The 20,683-nt window shown below is 39.9% G+C and overlaps 1 protein-coding gene across 1 annotated transcript in view; it reads left to right on the top strand.

Annotated features, from left to right (window-relative positions):
* gria1a (glutamate receptor, ionotropic, AMPA 1a) overlaps positions 1–19,181 on the top strand; it is a 65,700-nt gene extending 46,519 nt beyond the window's left edge. The window contains 10 exon segments of the mRNA XM_018675486.2: positions 1,957–2,155; positions 2,890–3,137; positions 7,059–7,173; positions 12,876–13,010; positions 14,968–15,021; positions 15,023–15,059; positions 15,062–15,129; positions 15,131–15,202; positions 15,204–15,230; positions 15,232–19,181. Of these exon segments, the coding sequence (XP_018531002.1) occupies positions 1,957–2,155; positions 2,890–3,137; positions 7,059–7,173; positions 12,876–13,010; positions 14,968–15,021; positions 15,023–15,059; positions 15,062–15,129; positions 15,131–15,202; positions 15,204–15,230; positions 15,232–15,330 (1,054 nt within the window). The 3' untranslated portion in view covers positions 15,331–19,181.
* Positions 19,182–20,683: the final 1,502 nt, after the last annotated feature.

Here is a 20,683-nt window from a genome sequence, read left to right as displayed (position 1 = left end):
AAGAAGTGTGTGTGTGTGTGCGTTTGTGCGTGCGTGCATGCATGCATACTTGAATGCGTCAGTGTCAGCGCCAAGGTGTAGGCCATTGTTGTCTTGGCCCAAAACAAACCCCTGTCAGCCCTCGAGCACATGAAGAGACAGGCAGGGAGCACAGCGGAGACGGAGGGTGGATGGAGGAGGAAGGAGAAAGAAAAGGAGAGGAAGAGAGGAGAGAGAGAAGGAAAGGAAAAAAAGGGCGATTGAAGGAGAAGGATTAGACAGCTGTTCACTGCCATCTCTGGAGGCCAGCAGCAGTCAAAGCTAAGAAGTTTGTCAGCCTCTGGTGGTACTATCCAGTTTACTTTTCATCTCTGCCATTTCTTTCTCTATCTCTCTCTCTCTCTCTCTCTTTCTTTCACTTTTATCGCTGTTTTCAGCTGAACATAATACACTCTCCCTCTTCTCCCCCCAATCTCAGGGTGGGTCTTTGTTTACCACATTGTTCCCTCTTTCACTGAACTGAGGACGGAGGAGTTGTAATAAGACACAATTCAAACAGCAATGTAGTGCACTGAGTATTGTAATAGCTATTGTGAAAGAACGACAACAAAAAAAAAACTGCACATAGTCGTGACACTTATACTTACTTTGTTAAAAATGTTTCAGTCCTCAAACCTTGATAAAATTCATATTCAATTTTCTGAAGACAAGAAGCACTCTGAACTGATGTGATACCAGTGCTGTTTGCCTGAATGAATTTCACCTGAAAAAGATCCAAGGACTCAGACATTGTGAATGAAGCAAGTACAAGTGGTGGACAGTGCGCAGAATGTTTTGATTCTATAGCTGTCACTTCTGACACAAGAGAATCAACCACTTGCTTGCGAACAGTTTGCTGCAACACTAAATATTCACTGAGGTATTTGGAAATACATGTTGCTTTTCTCACTTCACAGTCAAAGCTTAACCTTACCCACACCCATTTGAGCAGTGATCAGTGAACAAGTCAAAATACACACACACAGACACACACCCTGCAGACAGCTCTGCATTCTCCCGACTGATTTTCAAAGGCTCGGCATCCATTCTGTGTTTGCTTTCCACTTGCTCTGCGGCTGCTCTTTCATCATCCACCCGTCATCTGAAAAGCATCTTAAATGATTAGGTTTTAGCTTCTCCCTTTTTTTTCCCCCACACTTAATCTTGCCTTCATGTTCACGCTCCATTTGGCTTGACGGCACAAAGGTGAATCATGAAAGCCCTTTTTGTTTCAGATTTGTGTCATTTTCATTGCGTAAGCCCCGCCACTGTGTGCCTCCGCGCTTGTCGGGGACCCGATATGTAACGCAACATGATTTCTGCTGTTTGCTGTTCTAGCTGGCTTCTCTTGAGGTGAAGAGACATGCAGAGAGGAAAGACAGGGATTTGACTCAGGGGATTTTGCTCAAAAATCATCCAGTTGTTTTTTTCTTTCTTTCTTTTTTGTGGAAGTGCAATTAGAGCAGTGGCTAAGTGTTCTCCTCTGCCTATTAATCCCCAACAATTAATGCGCATGGTTCCATGAAACATATTGGCAACTTTCTTAAAGTGAGATTAATTTGGCAGCCAGGAAGCTGAGTGGGCCTTTGTGGAACTGGTTATCTTTCCTTAGCACATTGGACTAAGCTCTCCAAGCCTGGAGGAATGAAGAGTGTGAGTGCAGAGGGAGTGTGATGCAATGTAGGTCATTTGGATGGTGTGAACATCACAAGGTTTTTAGATTGATGTTTTTGATTGTGTGCAAAATTGGCCAGGAAGAAAAGAACTAATGCTATTTGTTTTCCAAGTCACCACATTAACATATAATTGATTATGTTTGTTGTCATGAAAAAAATAACATCAGAAAAAAAAATTATGAATTGAGTATATGTGATCATGCAAACAGGGTCTTATGTTGCTATTTTTGACTGGCCAAACTTCCCGTCCCTCTGTTTTTAGCTCTCTGTCAGGCCGCATTGTTGGAGGCGTGTGGTGGTTCTTCACCCTTATCATCATCTCATCCTATACTGCCAACTTGGCTGCCTTCCTGACAGTGGAGAGGATGGTGTCTCCTATAGAGAGTGCTGAGGATTTGGCCAAACAGACAGAAATCGCCTATGGAACACTGGATGCCGGCTCCACCAAAGAATTCTTCAGGGTGAGAACATCCTATTCAAACCTTTATTCAAATGACTGCTGTCAGCACTAACCTCTGTGACAAATACACTGCGTTTCTTGTGACTGCTGCCTGTGTTTTGCCAGTTGAATGCTTTAAACACTAAGCAGTAGTAGTAGGAAATGTTGGGTTTGTATTAGCAGTAAACAGTGTTTATGAGAGTAAACAGTAAACAGGGAGGCTCATATCAATGAGATAAAATTACAAACAGTAATGCTGGATTACACATATGCATCATCTCCACTGACTCCTGTGTGGGTTGAATCCAATTTGGGAATGGCGGACTCCGCCACTAATAATGAATATCACTGTGTAAACAAGTACTCAGAGAAAAACATTCAATGGCTATCGTTGAAATTTCTAATAATAAATAGTATGAAAAACAGGGTTTGATGTAATTATTTGTTAGACTTTTGCTATTTTAGCATGAATGGCTGTTCAACCAGGGCTCGCTGTTTAGCATGCTATCTTCAGTAGAAAAAAAGATGTGATAGAAATAGCAGAACAGCAGAACATCTTGGCAAGCAAAGGAATGATGTTTGATGCTTAACTCCCAATGTTTCTTCTAGATTGTAAGACAAACAGCTGTTACTGCTAATGCTGGCTATGTAGCAATAGCGAAAACTTACAAAAAGCACCTTTGAAGATAAATATTCATACTGATAATGTTTCTTTCTATGTCTTCCCATCTCTCTCATTCCAATTCCGGTTGTCAGAGGTCTAAGATTGCCGTGTTTGAGAAGATGTGGTCCTACATGAAGGCAGCTGACCCGTCCGTGTTTGTCAGGACCACAGACGAGGGTGTAATGAGAGTCAGGAAGTCCAAGGGCAAATATGCCTACCTGCTGGAGTCCACTATGAATGAGTACATAGAGCAGAGGAAACCCTGCGACACTATGAAGGTGGGAGGGAACCTGGACTCTAAAGGTTATGGCATCGCCACACCGAAGGGCTCTCCTCTCAGGTAAACCTCTGCCACTGCAGCGTGGCTGGATAAAAGCCTCCAAGTGCTTTTATTGGACACTCATGCATGAGCATCATATATCACCTGTTCATTTGTCCTCAGAACTCAGTTCTTGCAATATTTGTATGTATTCATACATGAGCTTGGATTGCTTGGTTTTTCCTTTTAGTGAAATCTCATGCATTTTGATTTATTTATGCTACTTTTTTATCATAATAATGTAACATGTCAGCAGTCATATTTTGTTTTTCATACTCAGAAATCATTCTAAGCATATGTAGAAGGCATGCTGTCACTTTTATATTACTACTACATTACATCAAACCTATATTCTTTTTTACATAGTTTGAAAGCATCACACAGACATTTACAATTTCATTATGCCAATTTTCACCAGTGAAGGCCATCTTTGCCTCCTCATAGCTGACTTGAGAGCACTAGCAAAAGTGTAAAGTAGGACTATGAGATGTCCCGCATTTGTTTTTGTGCTGCCCTGTAATTACATTCATGAGTACTTGCGGTGACTGGTTTCATGTAGTCTGCTATGAAACTAAAGCATCCCTTCAAACACACACACAAACAAGATGTAAATGTAACTCTCACAATCCAGCAGGGCCCTTGTAGCAGGATTGCAGCTACAAGGACCACATCCCATATGGCTACTTTTCCACTTATGCCAGGGCTCACACCTTGAATGTGAAGTCAGCAGAGTCAAATTTATATTTGCCAAATTTAATGTGATAATTGATGTAATGAATGATAATTCATACTTGATGTACTTCTGCCATCGATGTCCAAGAGCAGCAGCTGTCATTTCACATTACATTAACACCTTAACCAACTTTCCCATTCATATTTCTCCTGCAAGCACAGAGAGAGCACAGAAGCTGGTGGCATCTGAAGCTTTTAATCTATCTCTAATAGGCCTCATTCATTTTAATGAAAGGAGCCATATGGGGAGATTTCATTCAAACTCGCAAAGGATTCATTCAGGGTTCCACCTTGGTTGACAGCCAGAGGTCAGAACACACTGACAAGAAATGTTTCCTGTGCCTTACTGAGAGGCTCCTTATAAAATTCAAACAAATTGGATTCATACAGCAAGCAAGTGCTGTATTAGTAATAATATCAGTGGTGATATGAATCTGCTCCCAAGTCATGTCGTAAGATTGGTCTAAATCTACAGTGTAGCAATGGGATGCAGTGTTGAACAGCCAAGGATGGCCCCCATTATCTCCCTGTCTTTGTGTTAATTATTAGCCGGGTGATGCGTGTTATTCTCAGGTTGCCACTCTGTCCATTCACAGATGTCTAATACTGAGTTTCATGAACAGATAACAAATAGTCATGATTGGACATTTTGTATTAAAGGATGGAAATGTTGACTAATTGTGCTGCTTATCTGGAATCAGACACGAGTAAATGTCCTGTGAATTCAAAGAGTTGAGTTCAATTATACCTGCAATGCATTGTTAATGCATCAGTTTGGGAGGCACCCATCTGACTTTCTCTCTCCAGATAATTTGTCAGGTACCTTACCTCAGGCTTTCTGTCAATCACATACCAATTCTCCTTATTGCAGATATTTGAGTTTCCTCATTGCATGGATAATTCTATGTAAGTTAACTGTAAGTTGCATTGGGAAAATCTATACTATCACATCACAAGGTCAATAACCAGTGGTGGAAATTTACTCAGGGACTGTACAATTCTGTAAAGACTGTAAAATCCGAGGTACTTGCACTTAACTTAAGCATTTCCTTTTCATGCTACTTTATACCTCTACTTCACTACATTCCATTTTTACTCCACTACAATTATCTGACAGCTGTGGCTACTTGTTTCTTTTCAGATTAATATTTTGGCATACAAAACATATAAAGGACTGTTTTGTTATAAATTAGTATTAGTACTGTATTTAATGCATATGTATACAAGTAGAGCTGAAAAAAATACTCTAGTTGATTAATTGTTTAGGTGACTGACAGAAAATGAATGCCTATTTTGAAAATGGTTTTTTTTCAAGCAAAAATTTCATGGTTACAGCAAAATGTGACAATTTTTCTGGAAATGATTTATTTTTAATAATTGAGAGGTTTGGACTATTGCTTGGACAAACTAACATTTTGAAGGTCACTATTTTATAAAATGTTATGAACAAAGCAGTCAATTGAACCAGTTGAGAGAATAATCATAAGATTATTCCATCAGGAAAATAATTATTTGCCGTCCCTAAGTAAATCTACATCAACCAACTATAACAGTAAAATGCTTCTTAGAAATTAATGTAACAGTAATGAGACTCTAGTGATAAAAAAAGTACATTTACTTTTAATACTTAAAATACATTTTCCTGATTATACTTACATACATTTACTTCAGTATTGTTCTCAGTGCAGGACCTTTACTAATGGAGCATTTTTGCAGTGTGGTATTTGTACTTTTACGTAAGTAAAGGATCTGAATATTTCCTCCACCACTGAGAATATACCAGCAGTAGCTTAGGACATCAAAATGAGTTCAACACAGTGAACAAATAGAGCACAATATAAAATTGCGCATTATGTATAATATGGATCTTTCACTTATGATTCATAACAATCTGATTGTCCCCCTGGATATATGAAAATATATATTTTCCATCATTTTTATTGCAGTGCAGGCCTAATTGAAAGTAACACTTTGAAAACAATGATACTCAGATGACATAACTCTTCATTTTACAGCGCTGTCTTCAAAGAACACTTTCTTATCAGCCTTTTTAATGCTCTGTGTATATTCTGTGCTCCCTGCTTCATTTCTTACATTTACTTACAATGTCCAGCCACCACCATGCCTGCCTGACTGTTTACCCCCATCCCACCTAACATAAAGTACCCCCACCCTCCCCACCCCACCCCCGACATCTGCTCGCCTCGAACCAACTGACCACTCTAACCAATCACCTGCAGGTCTCCAGACCATTCATGTCCACACACTTTGACTTCTTTCTTTCTGTCTTGAGTTCACTGGGCTGAGAAAGAATTCCGAGGTTTTACCAGCTCTGAGGATACCTGTGTTCCCTACAGCTGTGTTGTGCACTAGAGGTTGGGGATAGAGACTCTTCTGCGTCTGCTGCTGAGAAAGGCAGAATGTCACCAAGCTTAATTGTTGCTGCAGAGAAGGACTGGCACCAAATCGAGGGAGAAATACAATCTGGCTGGAAGTCTGTAATCTTTACTTCTTTTATGCAAATTCTGATTGGAGATTCTGCCTTTCTGTGATTTGTGGATGGAGAGAGTCTTTGTCCACAGCCAGTCAGCTATAGGAAATACACACACACACACTCACCAGAGAGAGAGAGCAACCTTTGAGGAGATGTGTTGGATGAGGAGGTTCATATGGTCTCAGGACACAAAGTTTCCTTTCAGCCTGTTATAGACATAAACTTGCTGTGAAAGTGAGCCTGACAGCTAAAACATTCAAAGCCTCATTCTGCATTTGTCTCTGCTGATAGATATAAATTAATCAACATGGGCCTCTATTCACCAGGATGCTGTTATGGCTTGAATATTGATAAGTTAGTTACCATAGCAATCTGTATGCTGGTGCCACTGAAAGGAAATTACCATCTGTAGACAGACTTCCGCATCCAAGTCATCTCCATTTATAGTGTCTGCTCTGCCTCCCTCTGAGGCCCCTGCTTGGTAAAACCTGACTCTACTACCATATGGGTGCTCAGCATTTCAGCCCCAACTAACATATATCTAACATATATGTGTATCTGAAGCCAGTGCTCCTGCTTCATATCAGTAGTTAAATGCAGGAGAGTCTCAAATAGTAAGTCAATGTTGTCATAATCACCACCACCATACAACCAATCTTTTTATATCTGTCCCATAGAGTGTCTCCTAATGGCTATCGTTTTATATTATTTTCAAGAAACCCAGTAAACCTGGCAGTGTTAAAACTGAACGAGCAGGGCCTCTTGGACAAATTGAAAAACAAGTGGTGGTACGACAAGGGAGAGTGCGGCAGCGGGGGCGGGGACTCCAAGGTCAGAGCCAGTTTGATAAACCCTGCGGGTAACCCACCACCACTGAGAGTGGGGTGGGGGGGAAGTGGGGGGTTTGTGGGGAGGTGGGTAACCGGCAGGCCCACTCTGCACTTCCACTCCGGCAACATTTTATCTCTCTGTGGTGTGCGGAGGAGCAAAGGAAAAGTGCCAAGGGGGGGTGATTATGTGGCCTGTAGGTGGCTGAATTTAAGAACTGCAGAGGGGGGAAAATTTTCTATCATCTCCCCCGCTTAAAACAGAGTGAACAGTGATGATGTAAAATTGATCAGCGTCTAGTAATTGAACCAGCTGGGTCCCTTGTACTCAATGATGTTTTAAGACCACATGCATCCATTTATTGGCCTTGGATTTTGTTAATGTTTAGTCATCAAATTTAAAAATCAAGTTTACACTGTTTCTTAAAAAAAGATACAACTGAAACATTCATGTTGCATAAGTGAGGATAAGCAGTGTGCCGGTTACCCAAAGTGATATAGTAATACACATCTACTGCCTTAGGGAGCAAGCCAACCAAGCTAGATGGAGTATTAATGCATATCACTTTGACTCTGATGTTTCTAATGATTTTTATGCTTCATATATATGTGTGTGTATGTGGTGTGTGTGTGGTACGTTGTTTTTCATTTTGTTTTTTTGACCTATAAACAAGCTCAAGCATTAACGTGTGTATGTATTTGCTGCTCTGTGTTTCTGAATTAATAACATAAAATAACATGATATAATATGTTATTTATGTTATTTCCTTATGGTTGGAAGAATCCCAGTAAACCTAGCGGTGTTGAAACTCAATGAGCAAGCCGTCTTAGACAAACTGAAAAACAAATGGTGGTACGATAAAGGGGAGTGTGGCAGCAAGGACTCCGGAAGAAAGGTTAGTCTCCAACCCAAGCCTGTCACCTCACAGCACCTCCCAGCACAACCCTGCCCTGATCCTAGACCAGCCCCAAGTCCAGTCCTCAGCCTCTATTACACTGAGCAGTATTCCCCATGTGACTCTGGCAGTACTACCATATTGGCCCGAACATAAGACGACACCCCCATTCCGTAACAGACTTTAAGACCTTTAAAAAAAAGAAACACTAAATATACAACAGAGTAGATAGATATGCTGTATTTGTATTGTTACATTTAAATAAAGATGCAGTAAATTCCTTAAAACAAAATAATTAATTTTAACAGTTACATTTTTGTATATGAATAAATAAAGTACAGTTTGTATACATTTGCTTAAAGTTGTGAAAAATCAGTGCATAAATCTACTAAAACAAATTATTTGATGAAACAGTTTGGCTTTGGCTTTGGCTAACATAATGACTTGCAACAATCAAACTGAATCCTAACAATCTGATATTGTCATTACTGCTACTATAACTGCCTCTGTCAATAATACTAATATTACTGCTACTGTCACAACTACAATGTCTACTGCTGCTGCTGGTAAAGCATAGCATAGCTACTCCTGATGCTGAGAATGAATGGTGTGCACGCCTCATAGTATCACCAATAAGCACATTTTTTCACAAATGCAACACAATTGTTAAATTTATGTTTTTTATTTTTTATTTAGCACCATGTTCAGAAATGACACCACTTAAATGACTGTCTATTTCTGCTGTAACAATTACATGAGCTAGCAATCTTTTAAAAGATCATGGTTAACACTAGAGCATAGTGTAACAGTAGTACAAGTAAAGTCAGCAAACAGACTCAGGAATATCAGTGACACAGCATCATTACATTTTGTTAACACCAAAATGGTGGCTAATGGTAGACAAAGTAAGGCTGTAGTAAGTTTTGACTGCACTGAATTAAACAAAAATGTCTTTTATTGCTTGTGAATTCAACTTTTCATTGGCACTAAGACAAAAATATTTTCCTTTTTTCCTTTGAAAAGGTACATAGCTTTGCTTTTAACAATGCTTACTGGGATGTTTGTTTTGATCAATGCTAGCAGATCATAACTTGCTTAGTAACTACAGCTCAGTCTTAAAGTAACAATTCTGTAGTGCATGAGCCCTCACTTTTCAAAGAGAACATCTGCTGTTATAAATATGTAAAATGTCCTGTCCTCCCATGTGAAACAACCCCCACTTTTAAAAATGTAATTTCAAAAGCAAACCACTGTCTTATATTCGGGCCAGTATTCTGGTGGTACTCTGGTGTCTATTTCTTCCCACTGATGAACTTGTGTTGTCAGAGATTTAATGTTCATTACCAGTGTGTAAATAAATATTGTGTGGTGGATTAGTTAGGACTGTTATACACATAGAGACTACAGTTACCATCTAGGTGGGATAAATCCTCCTCCAACTCCCCAAACACACACAGACACACAGATCAAGTGTTATCATAACCTTGAGTTTGTACTGTAGATTAAATATAAATCACTCCGAAAGCAATTTGTCAGAATAGATCTCCTTCCCAAGGAGAGAAAATAAGAGAAAGAAAAACATAGAAGGGCATGAGGGAGACAGATGATAATATTTGGCCATTGGACTGAATCTTTCGAACATGCTGAGCTGTAACCTTTGTATTCTTGCCCTTTTAACAAGTCTTCCCCAGCTCTCACAGTAGAGTGTGCATGTATGGATGCAATCCTGTCAGTCTACTAGATCGACTCCCAAGTCACAATAAGTGCCACTTTGCTTGCATGCATTTGTAGTTTATGTTATCCACTGTCTCAAGAAGCACTTTCCTCGCAACAGAAAAGCTTTTGCTCTTTAGCTCACCTCTGTATGTGTTTGAAATGTCAGCTGGCTTTCTGATCTGTCAGCACAAGATTTCTGTCTTCCTTTCCCCTGCTCATATTTTCATAGTTTAGTGCAGGGGTGTCAAACTATGTGCTATGATGGGCTCTGTTTCTGGGGGACATATGACAGATCATCTGATTTTAACAGAGCGAAAGGCTCATAGCTAGGCATCTGTAGATCTGGCTTTATCTTAAAATCTACCAAGTAGAGACGAGAATTGTGTCAATCTTCTCATCACACTGCAAGAAAGTGATTAAGCAGTATTCACAAAATGAATATGTGATAGTTTTTATTTTACAGCAGTTTTCTCCTCGACTTTAACAACTCCCAAGCTCTCTAGAACAGCTCAAACTCCCTGCTCTATAAACAGTTTAGCTGTGTGAAGGGATAAGACACTTCATTAGCAGCTTTTGTCTTCGGTTAGTTTTAATTTTATTTCTAAGTAGTTCTAAGTTTTAACACACACACACACACACACACGGTATCTAAGGATTTGGCCACTACGACCAACTCTAGGAAGCTTTGTGAATACAGCTCCAGGTAATAAACATAAATTCAACCTCAGAGGAAGAATTAGTCTGTGAAACGTGCAGACTCTTAGTCCTCCATAGCACATAATTTGATACACATGCCCTGTTATAAAAACCTTATTTACATCATGTAATACTACTGTACATAGCAGAGTTTATCTAAGTAATGCTTGGCATAAAGAAAGACTACACAGATTCAAATGTAAGTTTGCCCTTGGGGTTGAAATCTATTTATCTCAGTGAATGGACTAATAAAAGCCTGAATTTCAGTGGTGACTAGAGATCACAGGGGTTTATGTCCCCTGTAAAGTGTAAGCTCAAATGCATGTCAAGGCATAATAAAGTATAAATCATCGTAACAGAATAGCTTTCCATGTGGCATTGATCTCTTCAAGTGACACAAAAGTAAACCCCAAATGGATTCAGATGAAATAACATCCTCATTAGTCCTCATTATTCTATGAATGCCAGTTAGGTTGACTGATTTAAGTCTTAATCTTAATGATTCCATTTTATTACAGACTATAAATAGGCATACATGTCAGTAGGCGCCATTGCAGTAGAGTATAATGACCTTGAATTTGGAGCAATGTCAGACCAAAGACTTGTTTGTGCCATTGTTGCATGAATGCATGTGTTGTGAGGTCTTGATGCACTTTACCTACTTGCTCCTTCACAAAATGTAATTTTTAGAAAATAATTGTGTGTATGAGTATTTTGACTTAATACATTGTGTAAAATGTTTAGAAGTGTATGAATAAGTAAAAAGAATCTATTTACAATATATGGGGCCTGTCTCACAAAGCAAGTTCAATATAGTGAGGCTGTCTTTGAATCAGTATCTGCTTTTAATAATCTATTCTAACACTGGTGATTTTGGACAAGTGGTCTCAGAAAGCTGGTAACCAAAAACAACCACTTCAACACAACTATGAACATGTGAGGCTTCAAATAAATATAAATAAGTTTGTCTTCTTCTCTTATCAAGAAAAATATATATATTATGAATAAATATGAGAGTAAAAAAAAAAAAAAAACAACAGAAAATTAAAATATTTCATTAATGTCTTCTGTTGATGTAGAGAGGAGCACTGCAGGAGCATGATTTGTTCAATTAAAAATGATTTGATGAAGGCCTGTGACCAAAATGTAGCTTGAATAAATCACTGGGAGCTAATTTTCAGTGTGCAGACATTCTTCTTTTTTAAATTAAAAAGGCTGATCACTTCTCGTTATTAGGGCAAGTCAGAACACTTCTTATTTATATGATAGTGTCATCATGAAGTCGCCTCATATTCTCTGCTTCTGCTGTGATGGAATATGACTCTATATTCAACCAGTCACTGGAAGAACTTTTGCAATTAATATGCAGCAGTAGACTTTATTCATGGCTTTTCCAATTACCTGCTGTACTTGGTGTTTTGTGAGGAGCTCTGGTTTATAGCCAGAAAGGAGCACTAGGTGTACTACAAATTATTTATGATCATTTTTATCAATACCAAGGGTAAAATGTGCCAGACAGTGAATGAGCATTCACTATTCACGCTAAATGATGCCTTGACCTAAAATTAGGTTGTGCAGTGGGTATCAGACTATGCCGTCATAAATTCACTGAGCTCTCTGACAGGTGACAAAATTCTCTAACTTTGACCTAACAGACCGTTAAAGTGCCTTTGAGTCCTCACATTTCTAACATTTTCTAGTGCCTACTGTTTTGTTGGAAGCCTTTTTTGCAGCCACACAGGTACCACAAATCATTAATATATATTTCTGATGTAGTAAATTATCATAGGAGTAATACAAAAGTTTATATAAAGTTACTCTGTGGTCTTGACTACCTGCCATTTTCATGTGAATGCAGTATTTTTGTCCATACTTGGATCCTATAGCACTGTTGACTCAGTTTCTCCTCACAGTTGATAAGTTTTCAAACTGTAAGCCTGGACAAAAACTTGCTCCAGATTTAGTCTGCGTCATTAATTACGTGCTTCAACTCTAGCTACTTTGCGAGATTGGAAAAGCTGGAGTTATATCCAAAGTTATCCAGCTAACATATTAGATCCTGCCTTGTGAGACAGGCCCCTGTTGAATGTGATTTTATCCTTAATGTTTTGTTTCTGTGTCTGGTTATGTGTATGTCATCTGTCATCTGTATACGGTGTGTGTGTGTGTGTGTGTGTGTGTGTGTGTGTACAGGTTTGATTGTGTGTATGTTATTTTGCTAAAATGGCTAAAATGTCCTTGCACTTGTCATTCCTGTTTGTGAGACTAATGTTTGTCTATAAGTACGTGTGTTATATGTTTGTATATCTGTCGAATGTTGTCTCGTGTTGCTGCACGTCACTATTGCTCCTCAACACTTGGCTCCTCCCCTTCTTCCTCCCCCCTCTCCTCCCTCCAGGACAAGACAAGCGCTCTGAGCCTCAGCAATGTGGCAGGAGTCTTCTACATCCTGATCGGTGGCCTGGGCCTGGCCATGCTGGTGGCGCTGGTGGAGTTCTGCTACAAGTCCAGGACTGAGTCGCGCCGAATGAAGGTGTCCACCGCGCGAGCCGCTGCCGCCTCAGCCGCTCAGGCCTTTCACTGCTCAGCCTTAGACAGTGGTGCTAGCGCCCCCTACACAGAGCTGCAGAGCTACGGCCTGTACGCCAACAACACTGTTAAGATATAAGGGCAGAGCACAGCTACGGGGTAGGAAACGCTGTGATCAAGCCGTGATGATGATGATGATGATGATGATGATGATGACATCCGCCTCCTCACACCCCCCGCCCATCTAACCGTGATCACAGTAGGGCCTTTCAAGGCTTCCACCGCAGTGCAAACGCTATCCTGTACCTCTCTCTACCTCTGCCGCTCCCTCGCTCAGTCTTTACGTCACTGATCTGCAGTGTTGTCGAATCACTTGATTTTAAATTGCCCTTATGCCTCATTTTCCTTTACGTCTTTAAAGCTACCTTTGGATGTCACTACGAGAAGACTCTACTCTTTACTGTACATTATATCTAAATCTGAAATTCATATCACCTTTTCTGTCGGACAATGTAGAATTTAAATTTGTAGTACATGTTTCATTTTTTATTCAGCTTGCAAAAATGCTCATCTCAGGCGTCTAGATAAATCCCATTTCTACACTCATTACAATAATCTTGTGGCACACATTCTCAAGTGAAGAAATTTCACTTTGCAGCACAGGTGTAATGGCAATTTGAATCACAGTGGTACATCTATCTACCTCTGTCGCTCTGAGCAAATCTCTCCCCTGCTCCTTCTTCTCTTTTTGCTGACTGTCTCGCAAACGCAGGGCCCATTGTGGTGAACATCCTTTATATGTATACCATAAGGCAGGCCCGGTGCGGCTCACATGTGTTCCATCACTGCTTTAACCCAGAACAGTCTAACTCAAGTTGTTGTATGTTTTCCAAAATCTCAAAAGGAAAGACTTGTTGCTTTATATTTTATTCGGAGATGTGAGGTGCCCACCCCCACCCGCCCCAAACACCTGCGATACCGTAGCTGTTAGTCATCTGCCTCGTAGATCAATTTACACCAGAACAACCTCTGATTCATTCTTCCAACATCAAAGCCCCTCGGGGCACATTAATATACTCTTCATCTAAACAACAACAAAAAAAAAAAAAGCAAGGCCTGGCCAAGACAAGGAGTGATCTTCAACGCGAATCTCTTATGTTTTAATCAGCCACGAAGAGGCACCTCATCAGTATGCTGATGAGATTGGCGTGGAGCCTGTTAGTCCAGCGGTGCCTTTATGCTGTTTGGTTTGAAAGAAACAACAACGCCAATTATAGGGCGATGTAATTCTCCAATCCCCATGCAGCACTCACTGGTTGCTCCAGGTTGCACTCCCTTTGCCCAATTTAATCAGCTATAGAATAGGGGAAGCAAGCAGACACCAAAGAAGCACATTGTGCATGCGCGTGCGCACACACACACACATGCACCACACATCATTAGGTCGGCGTTCGAGCCCAGTGGCTTTTATTGTGCTAGACTGGAGAATGGAGCTATTAAACCAATGAGTGAAGCCTCAGCTGTCTTCTTACCGCCCACACTCTGCTCTGCTCCTCCTGTTGCAAATTAGGACATTGATGCACATCGGGCTGCACCACCACGGTTTACCACCCGCGAATATCAGTCAGGCCCAGATAAAGAGGGTGAAAACTAGCACCCTATGACTCCTAACAGCCCATTCTGCTCCTGAATTGCTTGGTGTGCCAGCAGCACATTCAGATAGTGACATCAACAGCTGCTTATGTGCATATATTCATATAATAATGGCCAGAGAAAGAGCATAACATTCTGCAGACTTTAGTCCTCTATAGCTGAGAGCTGAAAGTGCGTAATTCAGTGCACTGCCACTTCTAAATGTTGCATAAGCTTTCTCTGTTGTGATTAGGATATACTGTAATGCATGTCGGTGAGATACAGGAAATCTGATGTGCGGAATAACTGTAATCTCTTTGCTTCTACAGCAATCCATCAACGACGCCATGCGCTGCTCCACCCTGACCAGGATGAGTGGCAACGGGAGCGGCGGAGAAAACGGACGAATCCTCACCCACGACTTCCCCAAGACCGTTCAGACGCTGCCCTGTATGAGCCACACCGCCAGCATGGGACTGGGTGCCTCCGGCATGTGATCATCACATGACTGTGCTGGCGGCGAGGAATAGGCAGGGTGGGGCAAAAGAAGAGCACAAGACTCTAAAGGACCTCAAAAGTCATGGCTGTCCAGTTTTGACCCATCTATTCTCCTGGCTGTCAACGCGCCCAATTCGTTCAAGACTTTACTTACTGCCAAAATGCACTCTCGAACCGCTCCTTACAAACTATGAACAGAGACTCGCGACGTTTTTTTTAAGTAAGTGGATGTTTGAAAAAGAGATTCCGGGAAAAAAGAGGGAAATGTGCTGCAATAAAGAAGCCGTAAACGGGGCGTGTTTTTGAATTTTTTACAGTGTTCAATTATGTGGGAAAAAAAAGAACTTTATTCTTAAGTGTGACGCCTGCGCTGTGCCATTTCGATGGAGCTGTTGACGTTAGTCTGCGTGTGCAATATCTCTCACCTCCACTGCTGACCGTGTACTACCTAGATGCTTCGTGATGGCTGATGGAACATGTCTTTGCACAGATGTGTCAGAGGAGGACAAACACTTGTGACTGCTACGATGATTTGATATTGTTTCGGCACATTCCCGCCCTCTTTCACCCTCACATTTACACGCCATTTTGGAAGGACAGAGTGCTCTGTGTAGCATAGCCAGTTTTTATGATATAGTATATGGTTTACACTGTTGTAATAGCGCAAAGAGCTTTGTCAAAAGTAGTTTGATTTGATTTATCCTCGACTGAAGGTTAATGCTGTTGAAATCAGCGGTTGACCAGGCTACAACAAACATGCAGTGCTGCTACACCTCATTTAACACATCATGCCTTGTCTTTGTGCCATATGACCATTCTCACAAATGCACACAGATACACTATACACTTGCCGCTACTGGGTCATTGGTTTGGCCAGCAGATAGATAGAGAGGTTTAGTGTTTAATGATCACAGAGCTCAGAGGGCAGATTCAGACGTGTTCACGTTGACCTGTGAGAGAAAGATTAGAGAAAACACACTGACACATTACTCTGTGGCTATGTACAGTACTGAGTGACCTTACACTGTATTCTACTATTGTGACATTCATAGCATATCCATTGATATACTAGGGAGTCTATGTGCAGCATGTTAAAGAGCAAAGATTGACAAATCCAGATTTAATCTGGAGAAAATATTCCTCAAACTATTGTTGGAGCTGTTGCTGCATAATTCACTCACTCCTGTGATGTATTTTCAGCTGTATTCAGTTTTAATGAAATGGGCAGCGCAGCTATTCACTCTCAATTTATTGAGAGTGGCATATCCCCTGCAGATTGTGCGCGGCCTATAAAAGGAAAGTTGGCCTCCCCTCACTGTTGCTAGCTAGCACAGGAAGGAGGCGGGATTGAAACACTTGCTGTGACTGACAGATTCACAGTCACTATTATCTGTGTTCATTGGAAGTCAAGGTTACAGTGGTCACTACACGGCTCTGCTGTAGAGGTCTCCCTTTCAGATCATGTCAAGTAAACAGAAATCAGAGTGGCAGGCCCTGGACTGTAGAGGGCACAGATGACAGAGGGCAGACAGCCTGGGTTTGACATGGAGGCCTTAAAGGAAAATTTCACCCCAAAACATTTCAGTACTGTAAACGAAATGACTTTTGATGATGTACTTTGCATTTCTGAGCCATTCTGTTGGATTTTCCCACAAGTGGTTGACCAACAGCAGAAAACCAAACTTAAGCTAATGTTATGAATTTGAATCAAAGGACAGACTGGTGAGATATGTTTCTTATTTTCAACAAATCCCATTAAAGCACATGACAACAATGTGTTGCTTCACCTTGCAAAGGCCCTGAAAACCTTTTTTTCTCAGTTGGCTTCTTAAAATGAGCAATGAGGTCCTACATGGACGCGATTTTCTGACAAAAGTTCCAACAGTTTTAATTGTTTCACGTGAAAGATTTCATTGTCTTTGCTCACCATTTATGAGTGGGGAAACAATCGATAAATAACAACAACAAAAAAACTTTAATTTTGGCTCATTTGAGGGCCTTGAATATTTTTTTATTTCCCTACCTTGTCCGTGACATTGAGTCCCAAGCCCCTTGACTCCAACTGAAGATTTACATATTTAAAAACAGAACACAAATATATGGTTTCTTTCTTTCTTTTTTTTTGTTTTGACAAGCTTAATCTTTTCTGGGCACTCCAGTTTTTAATAAATGTTTCTCAAACAGGAGTAAACTGTGAATTTAGTTGGGGATTAATGCTTATTTGGTGCACTAGAGACTAGAAGCCTGGTGCAATTTACTGGCAAAAAAACAAAAAAAAAAAGTGGGGCGTTTCATGGTAATGAAGGAAAATGTCAGCCAGTGAAACAATGTGGCTCACTGATATGTTTTTAATAGTTAGTAGCAGCAGAGCAGTACATCAGGCCTTGAATACACAAGCAGTGCTTGTTTTGTGAGATCAATTCATTGTTGGTTTTGTTCTTTTCATGGGATTTGTCGATAGCAAGAAAAACAGAATATCACCAGCATTTTCTTTTAAGCTCTACAGTCTTGCAGGTGAAAATTGTCAAAGCCCGAGAGAAACCAATAACAGTTGTTCACAATGCATCACAGCCAGCAGCAATGTAAAGGTTACATTATGTGCCTTCCTAGAAACATGAAAATCTCACTCCTTTGCTCTTACCCATCAATCTTTTGCTCTCTCCACTCACACAAATACTCCACTGCTAAATACAGCAATTTCAGGTCCCTGGATTGTCACAAACATTGCATTAGATGTATGTTTTCTTATATATTACAGAAAATATAGGAACTGTTACATTAAATCTAAGCATATGGTGCAGGTTGAAAAAAAAAGTGGATAAATCAAAATGCCAAATTACAGTAATTCATAATAACACATGTCCTGAAATGCACTGAACATCATCATCATCATTACACGTGGCCGATATCTACGAGTCTAACAGCATCCAAAGGTGTGATTTTACTTTGAGGTGGCTGGAAGGTTGTTGCTCGAAATGGGATTTTCCCCGCTGTCTGATGCCAGAGGTCAGCTTTATATTATGTACCGCACACTCTAGCTGACCTCTCGTTTCACAGCGGAGGCCAAGCGCCTGTACAAAGGCAGCACTCATCCTCTGCTTCCACAACTGGTCGTCTATTGTTTTTCTTCTCCTCTGAGTTTCTGCTTTAAAAAAAAAAAAAAGTACCAAATCAAATGTATGACCTCTCTCTTTCTCTACATTGTCATACAAGCAAGAAAAATGGGCAGAGTTTACTGAAATCATACATATCTCCACCTATTATGTATATAAAAGGCTTTTTCTCTCCCCCAGTGAAAATGTTTGTTCTCCTACAAATCATGCCTCAGTGTACCTGAATTAGTTACCTACTGCGTGAGTACTTTTCCTTTCCTCCTTCATCTATGCGTCTTCTTTTGCTGATGTTGTATTAATTAGGACACAGCACAGCACTCTTCAGTGGAGGCTTTACCTTCAGAAAGATGTTTTATATGCCATAACAAGATTTGTAAAAAAAAAATAATAAAAAAAATGAAGACACTCAATGTTTGTATTATAAAGGAGAGTTGGGGTACCAGGAATGTGTTATACACTCTGAGGAGTGTAAAACACACACACACATAGACACACACACACACATGCTGATGTTGAATAATCTGTAGACGCTAATGTTGTTTAAAGCCAGTTTTGAGTTAGTTTTATCTTAATTTGTTGCCGTTTCAAAAAGGATTCCCTGTTGGTGTTTTTTAAGTGCTTGAAATTTAACACCATTTAAATATTTCTTTGTCGTTTTCTTTTTTCACAGTATTTTACTATTGGAATCTAATCACAGTTTGTTCACCAGAAACACCATTATTGTTGTTTTTTTAACTTTGAAAAGGGTGTTGCTGAGTTTTAAAATAAGAACGATGGTCAATAAATGGGTTCACGGTTTAAAAAAAAAATAATAATAATAATGATACAGATATTAGAAATCAAACTTTTGAGAAATAAACTTTTTTTTCTAACCAAAGTGTCCTGGAAGGAAGTCATCATGCTTTTGTAACCGAATAAAGGAATAAACTATGTATATTTGTTCAGTTTTATTTCCATGAGAGTCATAAATCTCACTCCATGCCTTGGGCAAATGGGATATGACTTTAGATATTACAAGCAGAGAAGGATAAAGCACTGCCTGGGTCTGAAAGGAGTGCAGTGATCCAAAAAGTAATCTCAGGCAGTCTGTCTTATGTGAGAGAAGAAGGAGAAGAAAAAGCCAGTGTTACATGAGCTGCAGAACAATTAAAAAGAACCAATTTGTGTCGACTCGTTGCGGCCTCACAGATTAGTGAGTACAGACAACATTTAATTTAAGCAGCGCCACTCCAACTAATTTACATCTGCATGTATACATTTCTTGTTTGTACAAAGGCAGGTAAATTGACCTGCAGAGACAGTGAGACAGAAGAAGAAAACAGAGAAGGGTATATTATATATATTGTCATAGCTTAGAGAGACAGAAGGTGGTGATGAAGGTCCTCAGACATTGCAGTTTGCAGTAGAGAACACCACCTGTAGTTATTATGTGTTTTTTGTTGTTTGTTTGTTTTTTTAATTGGCACATTTATTGAAATTCAATTCTTGGAGACGATAAAGCCACTGCTACAGTGTCCCTAGTACTCCTAACACAGATCTGTCTCTTTGATTTTTCTTTTCAAAAAAAAAAACTATTTTGTGACATGTCCGAGGAATTAAATTTCCATTCCTGCCATTTCATTCATCCACCAATTTTTTAATCCTTCCTCTACAGCTGTGATCCAAACTTCAGCCACAATGTAACTCCTCCAATGTCACCAATGAAGAAGGAGACTTTTTGGCATTTACCTTAAACCTTTATTGATTTTTTCTCTCTCTCTTTTTTTTTTTTTTTTTTTGGCCACTTGGAGGCAGTGCAACAAGCACTGATATGGAGACGGGTTTTGATGCACAGATGTGTGGTAGAAAACACTTTTCCATTATGTCATAATAGCTTATTTACAGACATTTTCACTATTTAGAAATGAAGAAGCTTACTGGAAACCAGTGAAAATACTGTTTAGAGGTGAATTTGTATAACAAACATCCTTTCTTTTTAACCACAACCCAGCTTTGATAGACAGCTCTGGCAGCTAACATGATATATATTACCATAAAACACATTCTGGTTTTATATACAGAACATTAGCATGTACAGTCTTGCTCTTTCCTCTGAATATATCTGACACTGGATATATGCCAGATGTGCTTTATGCATTCATGCAAAAGCTCATATTAGTAATGGCTGCACTGTAGCCATGCAGAGCTTCACCCCTGACAAAAGTGTCAGTGCAGGATTTTATCAGTATCATTGATCGGCGTCACAGGATCTCTCCACACCTGTTTAATTCATTTCTCAGGAAAATTAGAAGCATAACAACATGACATCAGTCAGACCCCAGCAGACTCCATCAGCTGTCACCTGAAATTCAAAATGCATATCAAACACAGAGCTTTAGCAATATTCATTAAACAGCCTTAAACACACAGTGACAGCTTGAACTGTTTCACAGTA

This window comes from Lates calcarifer, linkage group LG8 (assembly GCF_001640805.2).
Source record: "Lates calcarifer isolate ASB-BC8 linkage group LG8, TLL_Latcal_v3, whole genome shotgun sequence".
Taxonomy (NCBI): domain Eukaryota; kingdom Metazoa; phylum Chordata; class Actinopteri; family Centropomidae; genus Lates; species Lates calcarifer.
The sequence above is the reverse complement of the archived record's forward strand: the minus strand, read 5'-3'. Positions and strand labels throughout refer to the sequence as shown.